At 38.9% G+C, this 25,392-nt stretch overlaps 1 protein-coding gene across 5 annotated transcripts in view; it reads right to left on the reverse strand.

Annotated features, from left to right (window-relative positions):
* NTM (neurotrimin) overlaps positions 1-25,392 on the reverse strand; it is a 1,253,923-nt gene that overhangs the window by 534,588 nt on the left and 693,943 nt on the right. For 3 of the 5 annotated variants that reach the window (XM_078147098.1, XM_020963804.2, XM_078147097.1), the window contains exon 1: positions 20,903-21,633. In XM_078147098.1, coding sequence (XP_078003224.1) covers positions 20,903-21,069 — 167 coding nt within the window. In that variant the 5' untranslated portion in view covers positions 21,070-21,633. Of the gene's footprint in view, positions 1-20,902; positions 21,634-21,755; positions 22,152-25,392 lie in introns of those variants that run through there. The other 2 variants (XM_020963806.2, XM_020963803.2) reach the window with 2 other exon arrangements.

Below are 25,392 nucleotides of genomic sequence, written 5' to 3' on the forward strand. Positions count from 1 at the left end.
ACGCTGACAGCTGTCCGAGTGCCACATTTATTTACAAAACGTTAGTTAAATTAGTGACAGTTGGCGCTGGGGAGGAAAAGCTGAGAGAAAAGCTGACATTACTTGATCTAGCTGGTGCTTTTGCACTGGTTTTTGCTTGCCCTATTTATTTATCTATTTGTTTGTTTGTTTGTTGTTTGTTTGTTTGTTTGTTTGTTTGCTTGTTTGTTTATTCTATTTGCTTCTTAGTTTATTTATTGATACTTTCTGCCTCATTTTACAGCCACTGGTTTTAAAAGGCTATGGATGCTCTCGTCAATGACTACTCCATTGTTTTCCAATCTGAAGGTCCTAATGACTAAAAGTGACCTCTGGGGGTCTGTGAAACTCAGTGAGTCTAAATAGACCAGAGATTTCCAAACAGGTTTCATGATGATATAGAACATATCTCCTGGGCTCTTCCAGAGAGAACTTACAGATGATCAGCATATGCTTATTAAGTAATGAATTATCACCACCATCAGCATTACTTCATTATTTCTTTTATGTTGATCAGCAGTATGTTTCCAAAAGATATGATTTCTACTTTTATTCTTTCTGACAGTGGTAATTAAATTGTAGTAGGCCAAGTTTCATTTAGAAGTTTAAGAGGTTGCCTTAATAATAAAGGCTTTTTAAGACTCTGGAAACATGTTCCTGGGAAAGCCTATAGAACTTTCTTCCCTGCAGATTTTTAAAAAAGCTTTATATATCAACTACCTTTTCACATGTATATGTTCTAACTCCCCAATTAGATTGCAAGCTCTTTGAGAACAGAAGCCATTCTTTTTTGAGGTGAGAGGTAACTCAATGAAAACAAATATAGTTCCCTTATAATGCTAGACTTTGGTTCTCATAATAATTATGACAATGGTTTATGACAGCAGCAGCAGTAATAGCTGATATTAAACAACACTTTCAAGTTTAAAAAACATTTTATATACATTATCTCATGAAAGCATCACAAATACCATTTGAGATAGCTAGTGCAAGTATCATTGTCCCCATCTTATATATGAGGAAGCAGGGAGTAGAGTACCAGGCCTAGAGCCAAGAAGTCTCATCTTCCTGAGTACTAATCTGGCCTCAGACCCTCCCTATCTGTGTGACCCTCGACAAGTCACTTAACTCTGTTTGCCTCTGTTTCCTCATCTATAAAATGAGCTGGAGAAGGAAATGGCAAACTGCACCAGTATCCTTGTCAAAAAGAAAAATCCCATAAGGGGTCACAAAGAGTCAGATATGATTGAAAAATGACTGAACTGAATGGATCAGATAGGATAAGGGACTTAGTCATGATTCACAGCTAGAATTTTTTTTAAAATTGAATATTTATTTGAATTTCTCTTAGTAACAGTATTCAGCATCTTAGCAAAACAAACTGAATTGTGACGTCTTTAAAAAATACCTATCCATCACAAAAACGTTAAACCGTTCTCTGTATTTCATGGCAAAAGGACATTGTCTTTAAAAAAAAAAAGGCTTCCATCCACAGAGTAATGTTTTAAGAACTACATATTGTGAGTCACATGATATGTTTTGTTGAATATATACACAATATCTGAATGCCAATATGAATGGAAGAGTAAAATGTGCCCAGCAAATTGAATGTTCTTAAAATGTGGTTTGAAGGGGCAGCTTCCTAGTGAATTAACTTGAAAGATCAGCCATGGGATTAAAAACAAATGCTAGAATGTTTTAGAGGTGGGATTTGAACTCAGGTCTTCTTAACTGGAGCTCCATCACTCTCTTCACTGAATCACAGCAGCTATAGAACCTTAAAGACAGAGGGGACTTTATGATTCATGTAGTTAATTGCCTTATTTGAGGTACAAAGTTAAATGATTTACTCTAGATCATATAACTATTAAGCAGCAGAATAAAGACTTGAGCCCAGGTCTTCAGACTCACCAGCTTAGTGCTCTTTCCATAATATCACAAATGCTTTGGACTTAATAGAACCATGGATTGGACAACTTCTGGAGATTCCTTCCCACCCCCGAATCCATATTTCCATGATCCTTTCCTGAAGCTCTTTCCATCTGTCTGGCCAGTCTTCTATACTGCCATAAATCTCTTTTTGCTATATTCTTATTTTGCTTTGTGAGAAAGAGTCATCCCTGAAATATTATACAAAATTAGTTTGGAATTGCTTCTTGTCATAACAGCTATAAGTCTGCAGTGATAATAACCATTTCGTGTGGCCTTCTAGGGGGAAGTTCACGGACTCCGAGTTGAGTAGCCGAAATACTTATAGTGAGAAGAGAATCTCTGCAGGGAGTTTTTACTTAGGGGTAAAAGTCAACTTAAATATATACAACTTTTCTATAGAATCACCTCACCCATCTTTCCTGGCCATATACTCTCTGTGACAGACTAACTTCTCCATAGCAAAAGGGATCAAATGTCTTCTCTAATGCCTCTCCTTCTAACAAGAATGAGGACTGCGCCATATCTTGGTATAGTTCTTGAAGCCTCAGAGCACTCCACCCACCACTGGTTATGTATTTGTTTTATTTTTCATTATGAACTTGATAGCTATTAACAAAATAAATATTCCAGTATGAAAAATAAAAATAAGAAATAAGATTTTGTATAAAACTGTGTATTTCTATTACAAAAAGGTTTTTTTATGTATTAAATGTTGTTTCCTGTGGTGAATTGCTACTTACTGTCTTGAGTGTATTTTAAGATTTTTTTTAAACTGATATTCTTTCTTTTCTCTTGCCAATTACATGTTAATGGTAACTAGCAAAGCAACTATTTTTTCAATGCCAAAGGTCAACCTCAGGGTCAAGGTATATTGTGGCTACTATCATAGTAGATATTGCTCTGGATTTGGCTTTAGAAAGAACTGACTCTGACATTGACTAGCTATATAGCAGGTTGTGTTTTTTTTTTTCATTTGCAAGATGGGTCTAAATTTTTTTTTAGTACTGAATTCACAGGATTGCTATGAAATCCAAAGGAAATTACATGTGATTGGAGCAAAATGCTGTGGTGGTCCAACCTTAAAACTATATATAAAGGTGGTAGTATAGCATAATAGAAAGAATGAGGACTTGGATTTCAGAGGATCTGCATTAAAATGCCACCCCAAATGACCTTGGATAAATCATTTTAACTATCTGGGCCGAGTTTCATCATCTGTAAAATGAGACAGTTGAACTAGCTGGCTTCTTAGGTCCCTTTCTTCTCCAGCTCTATGATTCTAAAAGATGGAGGTTATGTGGGGAATAGAAAAGAAAGACAAAGTCCTTATTGTTTCTGTATATGTAGTGTATATTTCTATACAGAGACGATTAAGGATGTGCTAAATAATCTTTTATCTACATGGCTATTCATCCAAAATACACAAATGCTATGCAGACACAGGTACATGCACAAACATAAAATACAAATTTAGTTTCATAGTGTGGTTACTAACTGTTTTCCTTCATTCTCGAAGAAGACCAAAATAACATGCCTATGTTGGAGTCAAGGTATTGTGTGTCCAAAAGTGGGTGATCAGACCAATATGAGCTTAGGACTCTCTACCACAGGTCAGGCACATACAATCCATATGAAACTGCTTTGAAAAGGGCAATAGGCTAAAGTTGGATTACATTGTTGTTCATTTGTTGTTCATTAGTTTTCATTCATGTCTGACTCTTCATGACCCTATTTGGAGTTTTCTTGGCAAAGATACTGGAGTGGTTTGCCATTTCCTTCTCCATCTCATTTTACAGATGAGGAAACAGAGGCAAACAGGTTTAAGTGACTTTCCCAGAATCACAGAGCTAGTAAGTGTCTGATGACAGATTTGAACTCCTGACACCAGGCATTCTATCTATTGAGCCATGCCCTCTAGATTATATACTCCAAACCAAAGAATTAGCATTAGTACTGATTAGGCACTGTGCTCAGTTCTGGGATATAAATAAAAGGTACAAACAACTCTTCTCCTCAAGAACTTTGCATGTGAATGGAGACAAAATACACATAAATAGGTATATACCAGGAGAAGGCAGTAACAGCTTGGGTGATCAATCAGTCAGTCAATCAATTAGTGTTTCTTAAGTACTATGTGCCATACACCATGCTAAGTGATCAGTGAAGGCTTCCTGCAGAAGGTATAATTTTATCAGGGTTCTGAAGGAAGACAGATATTCTAAGGGGTGGAAATGAAGAGAGAGGACACTTTAGGCATGTAGGGCCAGTGAAACAGCATGGAGCTGGGGGACAGAAAATTATGTGAACAAAAGCAATCAGACTAGTATGGCCAGATGGAAGTAATATGTAGACAGGAAGAATCCAGGTTTTGAAGAGCCAGAGAAGTATATATTTGATCCTCAAGGTAATACAGAGATACTAGAGTTTACCGAGTAAAGAAGATAATATAGTCAGACCTATCCTTCAAAAAAAAAAATCATTTTGGCAGCTGTACGGAGGATGGATAAGAATGGAAAGAGAATTGAGGCAGGGAATAAATATGAAGCCATTGCAACAGTCCAGGCAAGAGGTAATGAAGGGCTGAACTAGAGTGATGGCTGAGTGGAAAGAAGAGGAAATTTGAGAGATGTTGTGGAGAATGAAAAGACAAGATTTAACATCTCATTATTTACGTGGGGTGAGTGAGAGTGAAGGAATTAAAAATGATGATGAGTTTATGAACCCAAGTTATATGATGGATATGTCACTCTATCTATCTAATCTATGTAGATATAAGTATATATGTAATACATACATAGATGCATGTGCATGTATATATACATACTCATACATACATTTATGATCTGTAACATATTTATACATCAAATTTTACAAAAGTTATAGAATTCTGGAAACCCATGAAAGTTCAGAAATGAAAAAAGGCAGGCCCTTGCTAAAGCTCTAAAATCACAAGAAATTATCATTTACAACCAATCTAGGATAAACATGTTTCAAATAAGAGAGATACATGGCCAATGTGGGAATTTGTTGTGTTTGACCATAAATATTTGTTACAAGATTTTTCTTTTTCTTTCTTTTTCCCAATGGGGAGGGGAAGGAGGAAAGAAAATAAATGATTGATATTTTTAAAAATGCATGATGTCTCATTAGCTGCTCCTGTTGGGTGTTCCATCTATATATGTATAGGTATATTATATAAGTATATATGTATATGTATGGTTATGTATGTGTGTGTATATCCTTATGAAGCAGCTCCAATGCCAGTAAGACTTGGGTTCAAGTCCCACTTCTGATAAACATTGAGCATGTGACCCATAGCAAGCCACTTAATCCTTCAGTGAGTCATGCAACCCTAGACTAGGACTATAAATTACAGAAGAACTGCTCACCTGCCTTGTTAGAAAAACGTTCCACCTTCTCCAAGAATCCTTCCCCTCTCCTCCTTAATGTTTGTACTTTCTTCCTGCAATTTATCATGTGGATGGTTGTTTGTATAGAGCTATTTGAACATTGTCTCCCCCATTACTCTGTGAGCTCTTTGAGAACAAGAGCTGTCTTTTGCCTTTCTTTGTAGACCTATTCTTAGCACAGTACCTGGCACATAGTAGGTACTTAGTAAATATTTGTTGAAGGAAAATTATAAATGTTGGAGAAGATGTGGGAAAATTGGAACACTAATGCATTGTTGGTGGAGTTGTGAATGAACTGATCCAACCATTTTGGAGAGCAATTTGGAACTACACCCAAAGGGCTATAAAAATGTGCATGCCTTTTGACCCAACAATAGCACTTCCAGGGATGTATCCTAAAGAGATCATACAAATGGGAAAAAGACCCACATGTACAAAAATATTCACAGCAGCTTTCTCTGTGGTGCCAAAGAATTAGAAATTGAGGGGATGCCCATCAATTGGGGAATAGGTGAACAAGTTGTGATATATGAATGTAATGGAATACTATTGTGCTATAAGAAATGATGAGCAAGCAGACTTCAGAAAAACCTGGAAAAACTTACATGAACTGGTGCTGAGTGAAGTGAGCAGAACCAGGAGAATGCTGTACACAGTGTCAGCCACGTTGTGTGATGAGTAACTTTGATAGACTTATCTCTTCTCAGTAATGCAAGGATCTAAGACATCTCCAAAAGTCTCATGATGGAAAATGCTATCCACATACAGAGAAAGAACTATGGAGTTTAAATGCAGATTAAAACATACAATTTGCTCTTTTTTTTCTTGTTTTGTTTTATTTCTTCTTTCTTGTGGTTCCTCCGATTGGTTCTAATTCTTCTTTGCAAGATGACTAATGTGAAAATATTTTTAATAGGAATGTATATGTAGAGCCTATATTAGATTGCATGCCATCTTGGGGAGGAATGTGGGGAGGGAGGGGGAGAAAATTTAAAACTCAAAAGCTTATGGAAATGATTGTTGAAAACTGAAAATTAATTAATTAATAAAAAAATAAGTATTTGTTGAATTGACTGGGAGGTTCTTACACAAATAAAATGAAAGATGTAGTCACTATCCTATCTTAAGGATCTTCAGGATTAGCTTGCATGCTTCTAATTCCTTGCTTCACTTCCAATCCACCTTCCTCTTCCTCCCAGTCAATTTTACTAACTTGTTCTTAATATTTGTACATCAGAACTTGTTACTCCTTGAATTCTAGTTTTAATGAGTTATAAGATATCTGAAAAGTTGTCAATTTCTGGCCCTTTTTCAAAGCATGAACTGCATCTTCATTCTCATGCCTTCCCTACCCATAACTCTCCCGGTCTTCCTCACCATTTCAAACATCTTCATCCCATGTCCTATGTAGACCTATCCTATCCTATCCTATCCTATCATCCTATCCTATCCTATCCTATCCTATCCTATCCTATCCTATCCTATCCTATCCTATCCCATCCCATTTCATCCTGTCCCATCCTGTCCTGTCCTGTTCTATCCTTTCCTATCCTTCATCCTCTATATTTACAAGGTAAGCCCCTACCATACTATCCTTGTCACTATGTGACTACCACCTGCATATAGTTCATGAACCTGACTCTTGGCTCTGGGTTTATTAAAAAAATGTTACAAAGAACAAGCCTACAAATTATCCCATCTGTCTTTCTATTGTATGTTAATTAAAGTACTGAATTTACAAATATCTCTAGTACAAAAGTTTATCTTAAACAAGGACCTTTTAGTGATTAACGAGGAATTTTTCATCTAAAAGATATTTCTACTAATTATAATGTCTTATCTTCTATCCATTTCGAACATGTGCTCATTTACCATACTTTACTTCAAGATAAAACTCATCTTGTAGGTGGTGTTTATGTAAGTGCACATGAACACACATGTATACACACATATGGCAATGTAAGCTTTTTATTTATTTCAAGTTAACCTTTTCAGGCTTCCAATGTGTAATTATCAATACTTTGTTTCAATCATATTTCAATCAAAGCCTCTGCCTCACTTAAATCCAATTCATGCACAAGTGAGGACATCATCCTCTTCAAGAACAAAGGACAAATGCCAACAACAAATCAAATGCTCATAATCAAATCTTAAACAGGTTCTTGGGGTCATCTGGATCCTTATAAGAGTATTGGGCAACTTCCCTCTTATGTTTTTTTTAAATAGATTACGAGCATTTGAAAGCTGATCTGATCATAGAGATCATCTAGTCCCAATGCCATCATTTTAAGATGAGGTAGTTTGTTTATGCATACACAGATAAGAAGTGGTAGAGATAGGACTGTAAAAACAGGTCACCTGAATCTGAGGGCAGTGCATTCTTCATCATATCATAGCATTCAAGCTCAATTTTGGGGTGCTTATAGTATTTGCTTTGGGACCAATTCCATTTCCCAACATCCTTTTTGTATCCATAATTCCTATGTATTTCTACTTGTTTCTCCCTGTATCAGTACTCTTTACTGTAAGCATTAAATGTATTTCTACACACTCTTAGTCCCTAGTCCATCCTGTCTAGAAAATGTTGTTGTTCACTCATGTCCAACTCTTAGTGACTCCATTTGGGGTTTTCTTGGCAAAGACACTGAAGTGGTTTGTCGTTTCCTTCTCCAGCACATTTTACAGATAAGGAAGCCAAGGCAAACAGGGATAAGTGACTTGCCCAGGGTCATAAAGCTAATAAGTATCTGAAGCCAGATATGAACTCAGGAAGGAGAGTCTACCATGACTCCAAGGTAGGCACTCTATCCACTGCATCATTTAGCTGCCTCATTTAGAAAGTACATTTCTGGGAGGTAGTGGTAGGGGGAGATTTAAAGGGAAAAAAATGATTGGAAGATCATTGGTTTTTCTCATTAGATTCATAGCATCTTTTTATTTTATTTTTTAATCAAACTCACCATGTGAGCCATTGCATATTTTTATATCTCTATTAAACTTGAACCCAAATTAGGGTTCAAATCCTTCCTCTCTGACATGCACTGGCAAAAATAACCATTAATAAGTCACTAATCTCCCAGTACTTAGCAACTCTCAAGCAATATGAGTTGCAGAGTAAGTGCTAATCTGCACTCACTGGAAGGAGTTCCTCACTGGGAGTCTCTTACACTGACTGAATAAATCAAAGGTCTGGTCAACAGCAATAACAAAAACTATATGTAAGGAGTAATCACTTATATTTACACAGTGCTTTGTATTGTACAATGTTTCCCCAAGACATACGTAATACAAATATAATTATCTCCATCTTATAGACAAGGAAAACAAAGTTCAAAGAGGTTAAATGAAATGTTATCGATCACATAGATAGTAGCATAGCAGAGCTGAGATTCTAACCCAAGTCTCCTAACTGTAAGTGTAGGGCTATTTTCACTACATCATATAGCCATTCCATTTGCAACAATTGAACTTTATTTGAAAAAGGAGGGCAAGTCTGATTGTAAGTTGTTTGTGTTTAGGTTTTATACAGTCTTGCACATTCCTAAATCATTTCACTCTCAATACACTACTCAGTCTTTTGACTTGGAAGAGGAAAGGAGAAGGAATAAGTGAAGAGAATAAGCATTTACTAAGTCCCTGTTATGTGCCAGGCACTGTGCTAAGTAATTTTACAAACATTACCTCATTTGATCCTCACAACAACCCTAGGTACTATTATTACTCCCCTCCATTGATCTTTGGGGAAACTGAAGCAGCAGAGGTTAACCTCTGCTTGTCTTGTGACTTGTCCAAGGTAGTAAATGTATAAGGCTGGATTTGGAATGCAGTCTTCCTAAATCCAGGTCCAGCACTCTATCCACTACACCATCATGCTGCCTTAGAGAATATATCAGCTCATGTTTCAGCCAACTCCAACCTAAACTATTAAAATCATAATTCAGAAGCCACTCCAATAGAGAAACAAACTTGGATTTACCTATTTCTAATGTAGATAAGCTGTTAGCACAACAAATTACTATTCTTAGTAAGGCAGGTTGGTGTCAATCTAAGTTTGCATCTCCCCTAGCGACCTAGAAGATACAACTATGTGTGTGTGTGTGTGTGTGTGTATGTATGTACATACATACACACACACATATGCATGTATATGTATATAAGTGCACATATGTGTGTATGTCTGTGGGTGTATATATATGTGTGTGTATGTATATATATGTACGTGTGTGTGTGTATATATATACATATACATATGTATATACACACACACATACACACATATACATGTAGTAGCTTTACTGCTAGGTCAAAAGGTATGCATAGTTTTATAGCCTTTTTAGCAGGGTTTCAAATTATTCTCTAGAATGTCAACCAATATTTCTTAAGCAATATATACAGGCATACATATATTATGTATGTACACACATACACACACACACACACATATATATATATATGTATGTGTATGTATACATACATGGATATGGATGTGTGTGTGTGTGTGTGTGTTTAAGAAATACTAATTGACATTCTCGAGAACAATTTGGAACTATGCTCAAAAGGCTATAAAACTGTGCATACCCTTTGATTCAGCAATACTACTACTAGGTTTATATCCCAAAGTGATCAAAGAAAAAGGAAAAGGACACACACACACACATATACATACAATATATTTATATACTGTATAGTAACATGGATATCATATTGCTTAACCTTATCAGTGGATGGGGGAGAGGCTGGAGAGAGAGAGAGAGAATTTAGCACTCAAAATTTTTAAAAAGTGAATGTTTTAAACAAACACATAAATAAGTAAAAAAAGGAATATTGATTGAATGAATGGATAACAGACATTGTAATTGCATTTTATGGATAGACTTCATTAAAGGTAAGGTAATAGAATTGGTCATGGAATTGGATTCTTGTTCAGACATTTAATATCTACATAACCTTAGGGAAGGCATACTTTATGAACGTCAATAGATAGCATGACATGGTAGAAAGAGCTACGGGTTGATAAACTGAACACCTGGGTTCAAACTTCAATTCTGTTATTTAAAAACTGTGATTTGGGGGGCAAGTCACTTACCCTCTCTGGGCCTAAATGTCCTGTAAAATTAAGGGAATTAAGTTACTGTCTCTAAACCCAATTCTTATTTTTCCTAATCATCATTAATAACAGAGAGGTATCTAGTACTTTCAGGGTACTTTGCATTCATTATCTCATTTGAGCCTAATAGCCCAATGAGGTTGTATTAAAAATATTAATATTCCAATTTTACAGTTGAGGAAATAGGTTCAGAGAGGTTAAATGAAATGTCCATGGTCCTATAGCTAGTAAGTATGAGAGATGATATTTGAACCCAAACCAAATGCTTAGGACTCCAACTCTAGCATTCTATTTACTACACCATATTACCTTTGCATTACTATCTCTAATTTATATATGCAATTTCTGTTCACAGAATTGAAAGGGGTAAGGCTTTTTTGACTTGAGTGCTTCTGATGAGTAAGTTTGCCCAAAGATGATTACTCTGGGTGAGGAGCAGTCTTTTCCACTCATCCCCCACATTAGTAGCTTGTTTGAACTACAGAGCAGATCTGAAGATTATTTTCACACAAACACATCTCCCGTTGCCTTTACTAGACTGAAAGAGCTTTGTCTGAGGGTTGATTTCAGCAATGTAATTTTCCATGACTCTTTGGGTTTGGTGCTGTTTTCATTAAAAATTCTATTATATTTTTTAAATCCATCAAGGAGATTGTAAGATTAATTCATAGTGCCCATTTTGTGAGAAAAGGAAAGATAAAAAAGTCCCTAAAAAGCTTTCTGAACCCAAATGTTTCACACAGACAAGAAAACCAAGTTGGACAAATAAGTCCAAACAATTTTACCATGTCAAAATATGAGATCGGAAAAAAATGCCAGAATGGAAAGACTGACTTCTTTATGCAAACACATTCCAGCTAGTCTATTGTGTTTGTATGATGAACTTCAGAGTTGGATAAAAAGTCTTTTCAGACTTCATTGTAACATTTTCTAAGACCATCATTCAAATCAGAGATCAAAAACTAAGATCTGTGAACCAAATCTGTTCCAGTGACATTACAAAATAGTTGAAAGTATCAACATCCCATTTCTGGAACTGTGGTGCTGTCCCTGGTCCTGCCCTAACCTTCTGCATGAGGAATGAGATTGTCTCTCCAACCCAGTGAGCAGTTCTGAGGCTGGTTGTTGGGAGAAAAGGTTAGAAGTAGATGCTCTAATATCTCCCGTCTGCTGTCCCACTTCCAGTGAAAACCTTTACCCTCCATTCAAATTCCCAAACAAGAAGAGGGAGTACAAAAACAAAAGCAGTAACCTCAACTACCTCCTGCCCCAAACAAAATGCACTATAAATGGATCTGTAGTATCCCTACATACCACCCACATATTTATTTCCCAACCTTAAATTTAAAATTCCCTGTCTCCCTATCGTTATTTTTTACATGTAATCTGTCTCAATTGGACTCTCTCTCTCTGTGTATTTCTATTTCTGTCTCTCCTTTTTGCCTGTCTGTCTGCCTTACCTCTTTCTCTTCCTTGGAAGGTAAGACATGTCCAGAGTAATAGAGAAATATGCCCTCATAGATAAAAAAAAATCCACAAAGAAATGCTATCCTTCAAAAAATGTTTCAAGAAATTATAGCACAAAGAGCTACTATAGGAGGACCACTAATAATAATATTTATATAGCGACCTACTATGTACCTGGCACTGTTAGAAGCACTTTACAAATGTTCATATCATTTAGTTCTCACAACAAGCCTGCAATGTAGGTGCAATTATTGTGTCCATTTTATGGTTGAGGTAAGTGAGGCAAACAGAGGTTAGGTGACTTGCTCAAGGTCACACAGCTAGTAAGTGTCTGAGGCCACATTTGAACTCAGTTCTTTCTGACTCTAGGCCCAGCCCTCTGTCCACTGTATCACCATCACCTGGCTACCTCTGAACAAAGAAAGCCCTAGAGCAGGTTACCCCTTCCTTAAAGCTCTTTATAAGAAGTACAGGCAGCATCGTGGTCAAGCAGATGTTTGGAACCAGTGGAGGGAAGAGGGGAGGGGCAGGGGGAAGCTGGATGAGTCATGCTGGTTTACTGAGACTTGTACACTGAAAATCTGCAGTTTTACCAGTTATATTCAGATGAAACTGTCCTCTGCTTACCCTCCTCCTTCCCCAGTAAACACAACTGTCTGACCCACAAAGTCGTGTGTTCTGCTTGTCTTGCATTGAAACAGTATACTAAATACAAGCGATTTAAAGTCTCCTAAAACTAGGACTGTTTTCAGCTGCCCAGGCTCTTTGGAGGGGAGCTGCTGACAAGCCAGTTTATTGGTTATTATCAGTAAACTATTTCACAGAATCCACCACTGTGAACAAAGCAGCTAGCTCCTGAGGCTGCAAAGACCCTTCAAACAAAGCAAGGATAATATTACATGGATAACACTTTACACCTCCATGGAGACTTACATCTTAGGAGCTCAAATGCTTTGTTAGTATTAATTAATGAAGCTTTGCAAAGTTCCCCCAGGGGGCAAGTGTCATTAGACCAGTTTCTAGCAGAACCATGAACAGAGAAGGTTGTAGGTCAAGGTCATACTTCAAGATAGATAATATCTTTTGCTTTCATCTATCCTTCCACCCAAGTTCCCAGGCAAGTGTGCATATTATATCTTTTTCTCTCCCTTGTGATGGCCACACAATATGTTTTAATCTGAGATTTTTTAGCACCTGTCTTCTTAGTGTCATTTGAAAATGTTTATAAGAGTATTAACTGTCTCTGAGAAAACCCAAGACTGTCCTCATTTGGTTGTTTTTTTTTTTTGATTGGGCAATGGGAGTTAAGTGACTTGCCCAGGGTCACACAGCTAGTAAGCATCATGTGTCTGAGGTTGGATTTGAACTCAGGTCCTCCTGAATCCAGAGCCAGTGCTCTATCTACTGTGCCACCTAGCTGCCCCTGACTGTCCTCATTTGGAACACAAGTTTGGAGGGAAAAACCTAATAATGTCCTGGTTTACTCAAATGAGAAATATTCTCTGATTCTCTGCTCAAATGAGTACTCCAGAAACCAAGTCATTCTCTGTTTGCAATATACATGAAAGATATCAGAACTTTAAAATTTTCAAATCCTGTTCCTAAGTCTTCAAGGAAGGAGATTTCTAATCAAGAATTTGTCTAGAAGGAGAAACTAGATTTACTGGGGGCAAGAGATATCTAGTTAAAGAAACAAGTAGAATTATTTAATGGAAAAAAGTTCTGTATTTGCAGTTAGAAGACCAAGGTGCACATCCCATCTCATAGGCTCACAGTTTTCAAAATGAAGAACATCAAGGTCTGATTCAATTTCCTCATGTTGTAGATAAAGAAACCGGGACCAGTGAGGTTAAGTAAATTGCCCCAAATCAAGTAAGGTAGGCAAAATTAGGATTCAAACTCAGATCTGACTTTCTTTCTCCCTTTCTTTTTAACTTTACAGAAGTGTAAGATGTAATCTCTGCCACTTACTACCTGTGTAACATTAGACAAGTCACTTAACCTCTCTAGGCCTCAGTTTCCCTCTCTATAAAATTAAGCAGTTGGATTATATTACTTGTAAGGGCCATTCAGCTCTAAGTCTATTAACACATATAAGAAACTTTGCATTCCTCAATATAGTATTATAGTTAAGCAAACAATGTCCTGAGAGGAAACATAGCTGTAATTCTAGTTACTTCAGCATCTACTATGACCTAGGAATAATTAGATTTAACTTGCTGTGCCTCAGTTTCTTCATATGTAAAATAAAAAAGGCAGGCTTGATCATTTCTAAAGTCCCTTCTAATGCCTAAATTCTATTATTATAAAACAGGAAAAAAAGGAATGGTCTTTTAGTAAAGTACCTGCAACTTTTGGTGGGACACACAGAAAGTTGGGCTGTTCATTTCCTATCTTTTCTAGCCATTTGGACCTTTGCTGTCAAACTCTTTCTGTCTCATGCTTTTGACCTGGCTCTTGGATCCCTGATGTCCATGTACCTGATTGCTTCTAACAACTTCTCTCCAAAGTACTGTCTGAACACATCCTTCCACATTTCATTTGACTTGCCTGATTTTTTGCAGCACACAGAAGGAGCAATGAGGTGGTAGATCCTGAGAAGAGGCAGCGAAGTGGAAAGATTCATCTTCGAACAGGACACTGTTCTCTGAATGGCATTGCTATTCTGAACAAGTTAACTCATAAACAACAGATCAATAGTTACAACCTCTACCATCAAAGTTGAAATGGAGAGGGGTGTGAGAAAGCCTGACTGAGACTTTTGGGGGCTCTTTACTCTCTTGGAAATCATCATTATTCTGGAGCTCTCTAATTTAGTTTAATGCGATAGCATAGATTACTATTCCCTCATGGGGGCTAGATGCAGAGGACAGCATGGGAAGGGGATAGGTGACACATGCTTCCATGAAAGATGGCCATTTGCTCCTGCACATCCTCAGATAGAGAAGATTGAATGGGGGTGAAATCAGCTCAATGAGATCTGCATAGCCACAGCCACTAGCACCTCCACCAGGGCAATATGATAGCAGAAACAACAGGGAACCAGCTACCCCAGCACATCAAAATTCAGGGATGAAGACAGAAGTAGAGCCAGAGGAGTTGGGCTGTCTTAGGCAGGTTGCTAAATAAGGACTCGTAAATCCCCATGTCCTCTTGAACAACTAAATTGTACTCACAACTAGTTGATGACATAGCCACTTGTGTCCTACTCACTTTTACAGACATAAAGCTCATGGCTCTATCCACAACTTAGGCCATTTGGTATTAAGTGATCACACTGTAGGGGAACAGCAGAGCTCAGTTCCATTGCAGCCCAGAAATTGGACATTATAATTCTGTTACTGTTACCTACTTCCTAGATGACCCTGAAGAAATAGGCCATTTAACCATTTGGTTCCTCATTTCATCAATATGAGAAACCAGGAAACAGGGCACTTACCAGAATTTCCAAATGACAGACAAGTAAAGGAACTAGATTTTTCCTTTCTCTTCAGTACCCAAACAACTGTGATTTTATGTGACTAAAAGGAAGACATCTATTCCCTTCTGCTTGGGATTTCCTGCTTTCTTCTCTCTGATTGTCCAAGTCTCATCCTTGCTTCAGATCCTGCTCAAGCTCCATTTCTTCCATGAAGTCTTCCTTAATTGCCCTGGCTGTCAATAATCAGTGTTTGTTCTGAAAGCATATTGTCTATTTCATTCCACTCATTTGGTACTTGGTACATGTTAACTTATATAAATACTTAACCTTTTCTTTATATGTCCAATCTTTTAGTCCAGAAAATAAACTCCTAAAAAAGTCAAGACTATATCTTATGCTTATCTGTATCCCCAACACTTAGAATACCCTCTTTCACAGAGTAGTCGCTTAATAAATGTTGCTATTGAAATTGGTGGTGACAAAGAAAGTGACAGAGGTGTTAAAGTGTTAGGTTTAATTAGAAATATATGTGTCTAATATTATCAAAGGGCAGGTAGGTGGCACAGCAGATAGAGTGCCGGACCTGAAGTCAGGAAGACTCATCTTCCTGAAGTTCAAATCTGGCCTTTGACACTTATTAGCTGTGTGACCTTGGGCAAGTCACTTTACCCTGTTTGCCTCTGTTTCCTCATCTATAAAATGAGCTGGAGAAGGAAATGGCAAACCACTCCAATATCTTTGCTAAGAAAACTCCAAGTCAGGTCACAAAGAGTCAGACATGACTGAAATGACTAAATAACAAATATTATCATATGATATAAACTCCTTGATGTTAGGGCTTGTTTCATTCTTTGTATCTCTATTTCCCAACATACAGTAAGCACTAAATAAATGCTGGTTGATTTATAGATGCATAGATGATATTCAACTAAGTGCTGGGATAGATACAAAAGGAATGTAAACCTGACATGGTCCTAGAAAATCACAGGATCCTCTTCGAATCATAGATCTACAACAGGAAATTAGCTCAGGAGACATTCAGTCTAAACTTCTCATTCTAGAGACTAGGAAGCAGAGACCCAGGAAGGCTAAGGGTCTTATTATTTGAGTTAGAAAAATAAGACATATATATATGAAATAAATAATAAATGCTAAGTGGTATGTGATTAAGGACCCAAATGAGACAGTAAGTGCTATAATAACTCAGAGGTGGGGAGATCAATGAGGACTAGTGATCAGGGAAGTCCATGTGAAAGGTTCTCACAGGTGTCTTTTTAACTTTTAAATTTTATTTTCCTTCATATTAAATTATGCCAATTTGAGCTTCACATAGTATTTTTACAGGAAGATGGAAAGAAGGCAAGAACACAAACTTTTATTGCACAGTGGAAATCTCTGAATTTAGAATGTGAGAGACTGGGTTTGAATCCTAGCTCAGCTACTGACTACTTAAACAAGTCATTTCCCCACCCTGGACTGTGATTTCTATATATACAGAAAGAGGGAGGGGCTGTGGATGAGATGAAGTCTCAAGTCCCTGTTCTAAATTTTAGAAGGCTATAATCATCTCCCAGAGAGGGATGATTTCCAGAGAACTATGGAGGAGTATCATGACAATATCTGTGGCTGCAATGAAACATTTTTTTAAAGTTTCTTAATATTGGAATGTGTTTACAATGGTAGCATTTTTCTCTAAGAGATATGATAGAATTTCTCAAAACATGGAAATGGACACAAACATACAGAGAGCAAAAATAAAACTAGAACCAAAAGTCCTCTGCTGGATATGTGAAAAACTACAGCCAGCAGAGAAGAGAATATCAGCTCTGGAATATGTGTGGAGTAGACTGTCCTTCTCCCTTCAAGTTTTGATGAGGGAGCAGAGGGGGGAGGGGGGGAGGGAAGGAGAGAGAGAGAGAGAGAGAGAGAGAGAGAGAGAGAGAGAGAGAGAGAGAGAGAGAGAGAAGAGAGAGAAGAGAAGAGAAGAGAGAGAAGAGAAGAGAGAGAAGAGAAGAGAAGAGAGAGAAGAGAAGAGAAGAGAAGAGAAGAGAAGAGAGAGAGAAGAAGAGAAGAGAAGAGAAGAGAAGAGAGAGAGAGAAGAGAAGAGAAGAGAAGAGAAGAGAAGAGAAGAGAAGAGAAGAGAAGAGAAGAGAAGAGAAGAGAAGAGAAGAGAAGAGAAGAGAAGAGAAGAGAAGGGAGGGGAGGGGAAGGGAGGGGAAGGGAGGGGAAAGGAGGGGAAAGGAGGGGAAGGAGGGAAGGGGAGGACTGAGAAGAGAATAAATAATTGAAGAATGAAGCAGTAATGGCCCAGAGCCCAGGACAATTCAGAAAGAAAGATTGGGTGCAGCTTCAATCATCCTTTTCCTCTTTAAATTTAAGACTACACAGTGTTGTTAACTAAAACAAAAATATCCCTATTTGATACTTCGCAAAATGGATCTTAAGAGAGACACAAAAGCCAAGCATTTCTACTCTCAAGAATATGGGGACTGAAGCAACACTTCTGCTTCTGAGTTTACACAGTTCTAAGGAAGAATGAGAACAAAGTCAAGGCCTGCTAACAGTTAGGAGGCATAGGGCTGACTTATTGTTCCTTACAGTAGTTTCCTTGCCACACCTAAAAGTCTGAAGCAGTTGAAATCAGGTATCAGACTGTTTCCCGGCTTGCCCATAGCTCACTGTTCCACCTGTGGAGTAGTTCTATGCAGGCTGAACCCACAACTTATATGCTTCAGGAAGAGATGTAGATCCATAGAGGAACAGAAGGCTGGGCCAGGCACGATTCAGGGGATGAAGAGGTGCCTACAACATGCCTATTGCACTAAATATGACTCTAGTTAATACGATTTTGCTTTGAGTACATCCATAAGTGGCATAAGAGAGATGAACTCCAGACACATAGAGGGACCTGGCTGATGAGGGGTAGAGACAGAGTAAGACAGGGAGAAAATAGCCTGCAACACGTGGTGTTTTTATGTAGTCATAAGTGATAGAAAGGATGGTTAAGAAAAAAAAAATCACCTCAAAGATACCAGAGAGCACTTGCATTATTCAAGGCCCCTTACAGACTGAAAAGAAAGCAAATTCTAACCCAGGCATAACCTCATACTCAAGCATTACCGAATTCAACTCTTTTAGGGAGACAGCAGGAATGAAGCCAAATCTAAGGAATGTTACATTAGGACCAATATTACTGAGAAGCTCCAAATTCCATCACAGTCTATAATAAGTTATTCTTCACATGCCATTGGCCTCGGAAAATCTCAAACCTTCCCCCAAATCAATCAATCTCTCTCTCTCCTCTCTCTCTCTCTCTCTCTCTCTCTCTCTCTCTTCTCTCTCTCTCTCTCTTCTCCTCTCTCTCCTCTCTCTCTTCTCTTCTCTCCTCTCTCTCTCTCTCTCTCTTCTCTCTCTCTCTCTCTCTCTCTTCTCTCTCTCTCTCTCTCTCTCTCTCTCCTTTCTCTCTCTCCTTCCTCTTTCTTTCTTCTTCTTTGTTTTCTCTCCATGTGAAAATTCCCCTTTTCTGAACCTAAAATTGCATTAGAAAGGTAGATAAAAAGAACTAATGAGTTAAATGTATTACATCTCTTATAAAATTTAGTGCTTTGACATTCATTGTGTTTTCTGCTTAAGACTTTTGAATTTATTATATCATCAGAATTCTGCTGAAGTCCACTTGCCAACACAAGCAGAAGGATTCTATATAATAGGACAACTTATGGTGTGGGAAGAACCAGATGTTTAACATCTACATGACACAGCTTTTAGATGTAAAACCTGAAAGAGGGAAATCATTTAATGATTAAAGGAACCATTGGACAACTGGAAATCTGTCAAGAACATAAGAGTTGACCCTTCATAACAATGCATTACAGATTTTTTTTTTATTTTCATGCATAGTTTCTTTAAACCACAATATTTCCCTCAGGTGTGATGGCCTGGTCTTATGTTAGTGAGCAGAACAATTGCTCCAGTGAGCCTAGCAGTCCTTTTGATACTAGAGTGTTCCATGTAGTGTACCATCTATGGATTGACCTTGACCCATCAGGGGTTCTACCAAAGCAGAAGGAAAAAAAAACATTTTCCAGGAGAAAGAGAGAGAGAGAGAGAGAGAGAGAGAGAGAGAGAGAGAGAGAGAGAGAGAGAGAGAGAGAGAGAGAGAGAGAGAGAGATTTCTTTTCAGCCTCACTAATCAGTTTGGAAAACTAAATGGAGAGAAAATAAAAAGGAGTCTGGAGAGAGCCCATAATACTGTTTGTTGTTGACTTTGAACTCATCCATTTTGGTATCTAGTGCTCTGGAATAAAGTGGTTTGACTTTTCTTCACAACAATGAATTCTACATTGCTCTGTTTGGGGTTAGGGGTGTGTGTAGACACTTGAAATTGGAAAGTCATTGGAAAGCCACAATACTCATGAAGAAAAGCTTGTCATGTTACGCTGTAACAAACATATCAGATAATCCTGATTTCCTGCCACTACTGTGCCCTTTAATTTTAAAGTCAACCCGTGCTCCCATTATAAGGTTGAAATATCATTTTTAATCTTCATAATCAATAACAATAATGATAACACAATGATAACAATAACAATATAAATAATAATAAATAATAATGTACTTTTATGGAACTTTGAGTTTTATCTTGGTGGCTGATGAAGAGAAGAGAAAATGTTTGACCAGGGCATATATATCGCATGAACAATACTGACTCCTCACCATGGTTCCAGCATCAATAAACTACTTCCAGATGGAAGGAGACATTCCTTCTCTTCCCAACAGCTAACAATATCAAGGCATGAAACTCACTGAAAAGCAGCAGAGGGGTCTGGGGCCCAGCAGTATCCCTGCCAGGGAGTGCAGAATCCCAGTTTGGCAATTCAGCAAGGCATGAGCAGAGTAAGAGCATCCAGACCAAAGCAGACCTCTTCACTGGGTGGGCCTCATTAACTTCAGAGAAGAGGCTTTTCATTCCCAGGCTTAAACAATCACCTACAACCATTGCCACCAGGCTCTCTAGCACTTAAATATTAATGCCAGGGCTGAAACAGAATTTATCCACTTCTTTTTCTAATAGCTGATCCGTGGCTACAGATGTCCCTCACTGCCAACCAGCCACAGACGCCTAGATTCACAGAAACTGCAGATTCCCAGCACATTCGAGCTAGCTGCTATCAGTAGTACAAATCCAGGACAGGATTCCTATAGTACACCTATCTCCCTTCCCACGATGGTCTCTTCAGCTTCCCGTAATTTTGCTCTCTATCAGGCACAGAGAACAAGTGACATTTCTTGTCAGAATTGCATGGCACCTCTTGACGTAGGTACCCAATTTCACACACACCTGCAACCCCATTCACTGCGCTCTCTTTCTCTCTCTCTCTCTCTCTCTCTCTCTCTCTCTCTCTCTCTCTCTCTCTCTCTCTCTCTCTCTCTCACACACACACACACACACACACACACACACGCACACACACACACACCAGAAATCATCACAACTGAGAAGACCCACTTTCCCCCACCACAAAGAAGCGAAGAGCTGCTCCCTACCTGAGAGTGGCGCTCTCCCCTTGCCTGACCGTCACGTTGTCCATAGCTTTGGGGAAGGTGGCATCTCCGCTGCGCACTGGCACTCCTGTGGGCAGAAGGAACAGCAGCCTGAAAGACAGGACCACGAGGAACCTCCAGGGCAGCAGCAAGTACCCACCGACCCCCATCCTCGACAGCCACAACTTCCCTGAACTGGAGCAGCGGCACCGCAGGCGCCCCCCAGCCAGTCACAGGAAGCGGGGCGGGGGGAGAGGAAGGGGACGGAGCGAACCAGGAGCACTGTGTGTGTTTGGGGCGGGGAGGGGAGCTCCTGCAAGTCTAATAATCCTCCCCCAAATCCAGTCTCAGCTTTCCAGCATCAGAGAACCAAATTCCCGGACAACAACATCTGAAGAGGGCTCCCTTGGTGTTCCTCCGGCAAGGGAGGAGCCGGCAGGAAAAAAAAAAAGAAAAGAAAGGAGAAAGGCAGGTGCAAAGGTGTGGACACGTTTTCAGGAGAGGATTCTTCCAATTAACAGTTCAGACATGGCACTTTGGTAAGAACTAAGCACTTTGGTACCGGGGATGGGGAAAAAGATTTCATTCAGCTACCCAAGAGCAGATAGGTAATTCCTCAGATGGGGAAGAGACAAAAAGAACGATCCCGACACTTTCTATTAAGTTTCGGAGAAAAGGTCACCACCAGGAGAGGAAGGGAAAAGCTGTAATAGTAGAGATACAAAGTATAGACTTATATATATATATATATATATACATATACATATATATGTATATATATATATATATATATATATATAAAGCTATAGTTGCTGCAGCAGGGGGAGCGTGATACGAAGAGCAATACACCATTCACCCAGCTTCGGCACTGCACGTCCAAACCCCAGGAATCCTGCAGCAGCTCCCTCCGTTCAACTTCCTTGAATCCAAAATGCACACACTCCAGTCGCCCCGTTACATCCAAACCCTCCAAGAGAGACGCGGCACCAGCAGAGAACGTAGAAAGAAGAAGCGAACGCCGGGGGCACACGAAGCCGCGGTGCCCCCCTCTATCTCCCTCCCTGGGTTTAGGCAGGGCAAAATGCAGAAGATGCAACCGGCCGACAGGAGAGCCTCGCCAGAGCCAAGACCAAACTCAGCTGCTTCCCCCAGTTTCGGCACCTCCTTTCTCCCAGGAACATCTCCGACTCGCACACGCACAGACTTCCAGGGTTGTCATGACAGCAACTCCATCACTGACCAACACTTTTCCTCCGATACAGACACACTGAACAGCTGAGACTTAGCACATTAATCTCCAGGAAGGACGGTGAACAGCAGGGAGCTCCCACTTTAACCCCTGCAGTGCCTACACCCGGCATAGCAGCAAAGACTAAGACTATAGCAGAGGTTAGTTAACCCTTTCAGAGCTGTGATTCCTAAATAGAAAAGTTACAATCTAAATGCAAATTATCCCTCAGAAATATCTTCAGATTGTTAGTGATACCCAAGAATGTCTTTATCAGTATTCTGTACTCCTGAGCTAGCAAACCTTGAGGCAAGCACATGTTACTTTTCAATTGTTCAGAATATATCCATCAGATATTCTTAAAAGCTTTGGAGGTAAAAGGTTCAGGAGGGGGTGATTACTTTAATATAATCAGATTCCTACATCAATAGGACACACCCTTCCACAGTACAAATCCCCTATCACAGCCTCTACCTCCAAAAAGCAAAGTAAATTAAAGATAGCATTCAAAACATAGATGCTAGGTACTATATATAAAACCTTCTAAGAAGTTGGCAAAGTCCTCTTGATTTTTTTTCTTCCTAGGAGCGACAGGGAAATCTGATCCCTTAGGTTCTGCTTACTTATTGATTTGGACAACAGAATTTTCCAGACTAGGGGTCATTTAATTGAATTCCCTCATTTTACACAGAAGGAAAACAAGATACAGTGAGTTAAATAAAAGTGTCCATTGTCACACAGCTATTAAGTGGCAGAACCCAGGGAAGAAGCCAGGTTTCCTGATGCCAGTCCTGGCCACCTTCCACTAGATAAGACTGATTTTACGTATATTAGAAAACTGTCAGCTCTGCAAAAGAGCTCAAATTAGGGAAAACCTAGACACCTGGTATATCTATACTGAAGGTTCCCAGGTTTCCCTGAGTTGCAAACTCTTGCACAGTTGATTTCATTCTTAAACACTGTGTCTTTCAAAATCACAGAGCCCTGGGAAAAAAAAAAGGATTTGCCTCGGTACCTGTCACTTCCCCTTTTCTGCAGTTGCTGTTTATCTTTGTACTTGCACTATGATTTTTCCCCTCTTAAGTGCTGATAAAAGGGCCTGCATTCCCCATCACAGGGCCTAGCGTCCTCTGCACCTAGGGAGCACAGCCCAGGCAGAGCTTAGTTGGCACATCAGTGATGCAAAGCTGCTCAGTGCTGAGGGCCTCCGTGATGTAAGCTCTCAGCATTGACCTAAATCCTCCCTCCTGATCTGCAGAAGTACTGGTTGTGTCTACTTGGGCTTTCTGCTGACCTATTAACCTGGCTGCTAATTATCTAGGGCTGTTTTATGAGAATCCATGTTACTCAGAGATCTTCAGCACCAAATAGATTTGGATAGGATGGCCAAGGTATTGTGAGTAGGGGTGGCCAGAGGGGGAAAAAGAGTCATAAAAATTCTTGGATCCCCAGTAAGTAAAGTTTTGAGGTAGCAGAGAACAGGAATTATGAAAGCTATCTTCTTCACCTTATTATCTATCAATGGGTTTTAATAGTTTATCATTTGGATGAGTCGGAAAACCTGTAAAGAATTATATGAGCTGATGCAAAGTAAAATGTACTGTGTACAAAGTAACAGCAATATTGTAAGATGATCAGCTATAAATGACTTAGCTATTCTGAGCAAAATAATGATCCAAGACAACTCTGAAGGACTTATGATAAAAAATGCTCTCCATCCCAGAGAAAGAACTGATGGTATCTGAATGCAGATTGAAATATCCTTTTTTTTTTTACTTTATTTTTCCTGAGGGTTTTTTTTTTTGGTCTATGTTTTCTTTCACAACATGACTAATCTGGAAATGTTTTGCATGATTACACATGTATAGCCCATATTGAATTGTTTGCCTTCCCAATGACTGGGGTGAGGGTGGGGAGGGAAGAAGGGAGAGAATTTGGGACTCAAAGTTTAAAAATGAATGTTAAAAATTATTTTGGGAGCAGCTAGGTGGCACAGTGGATACAGCACCAGCCCTGGAGTCAGGAGGACCTGAGTTCAAATGTGGCCTCAGATATATAACACTCACTAGCTGTGTGACTCTGGGCAAGTCACTTAACCCCAATTGCCTCACCAAATAAATAAATAAATAAATTATTTTTACATGTAACTGGGGAAAAATAAAATACTAAATAAATTTTTGAAAAATAGTTCATCATTTGAGCTTTTTCGTGACATCTGAGTGTTATCCTATAAAAGAATTACTGGAACTATCCCATTATTTTCAGGGTTTAGGTTTTTTCTTGAAAATAAGCTAGGTATTTGGGGAGAAGCAAAGAAACTTGGACTTGCAGTCAACAGAATTGTATTCAAATCCCAGCTGGGCCACCTACAAATTGGGTGGGCTTTGCCAAATGGTTTAATCTCTCTGAACCTCAGTTAACTGATCTGAAAAATGGGGCTATAATACTCCATACTGTCTACCTTACACAGTTGTTGTGGGACTTTATTAATGTGGTTTTACTGTTGTTATTTTAGATAACTAGAAGAATATTAGCCACACAGAAGCAAGTAAATCATCATTTTGTGGCCTGAAAAATAAAAGGTACCAGGAAATGATAAAGGTACTGAAGGAAATGGGAAGTTGTTCTGATAGGGAGAAAGGCAAGGAGAGAAGATTTATGTTAGAATTACTTTTTTTTTAATAGGATCTCAGCAGGTGGTTGCACTATACTCAGCCCTTGTTAGACCACATTTGTTTTCATTTCTGGATTCTGCTTGTTAGCAAATATAAGAGCATCATGGAGAAGAAGGCGAGGAGAGCGAGTAGACTGGAGAACATGCCTGGCCACAGTCAATTGACACACTTCATGTTGTTTAGTCTGGAAAAGAAAAGATTTAGTGGGGGACATGATAGATCTATTAAAAATTTTGAAGGGCTATTATGTGAAGGGGGGCAGCTGTATGGTGCAGTGGATAGAGTGCTGGGTCTAGAGTCTGGAAGACTCATTTTCCTGAGTTCAAATCTGGCCTCAGACACTTACGAGCTGTGTGACCCTGGGCAAGTCACTTAACCCTGTTTGCCTCAGTTTCCTCATCTGTAAAATGGGCTGGAGAAGGAAATGGCAAACCACTCCAATATCTTTGCTACAAAAACCCCAAAATGGGATCACAGAGAGCTGGACACAAGTTAAATGACTGAACAAAATTACATAGAGGAGGGAATAGATTTACACAGTACCTGGCATATAGAGGCAGCTGGTGGTTCAGTGAATAGAAGGCTGGAAA

The sequence above is a fragment of the Phascolarctos cinereus genome, unplaced genomic scaffold, assembly GCF_003287225.1.
Source record: "Phascolarctos cinereus isolate Bilbo 61053 unplaced genomic scaffold, phaCin_HiC Scaffold_726;HRSCAF=1367, whole genome shotgun sequence".
Lineage (NCBI taxonomy): Eukaryota > Metazoa > Chordata > Mammalia > Diprotodontia > Phascolarctidae > Phascolarctos > Phascolarctos cinereus.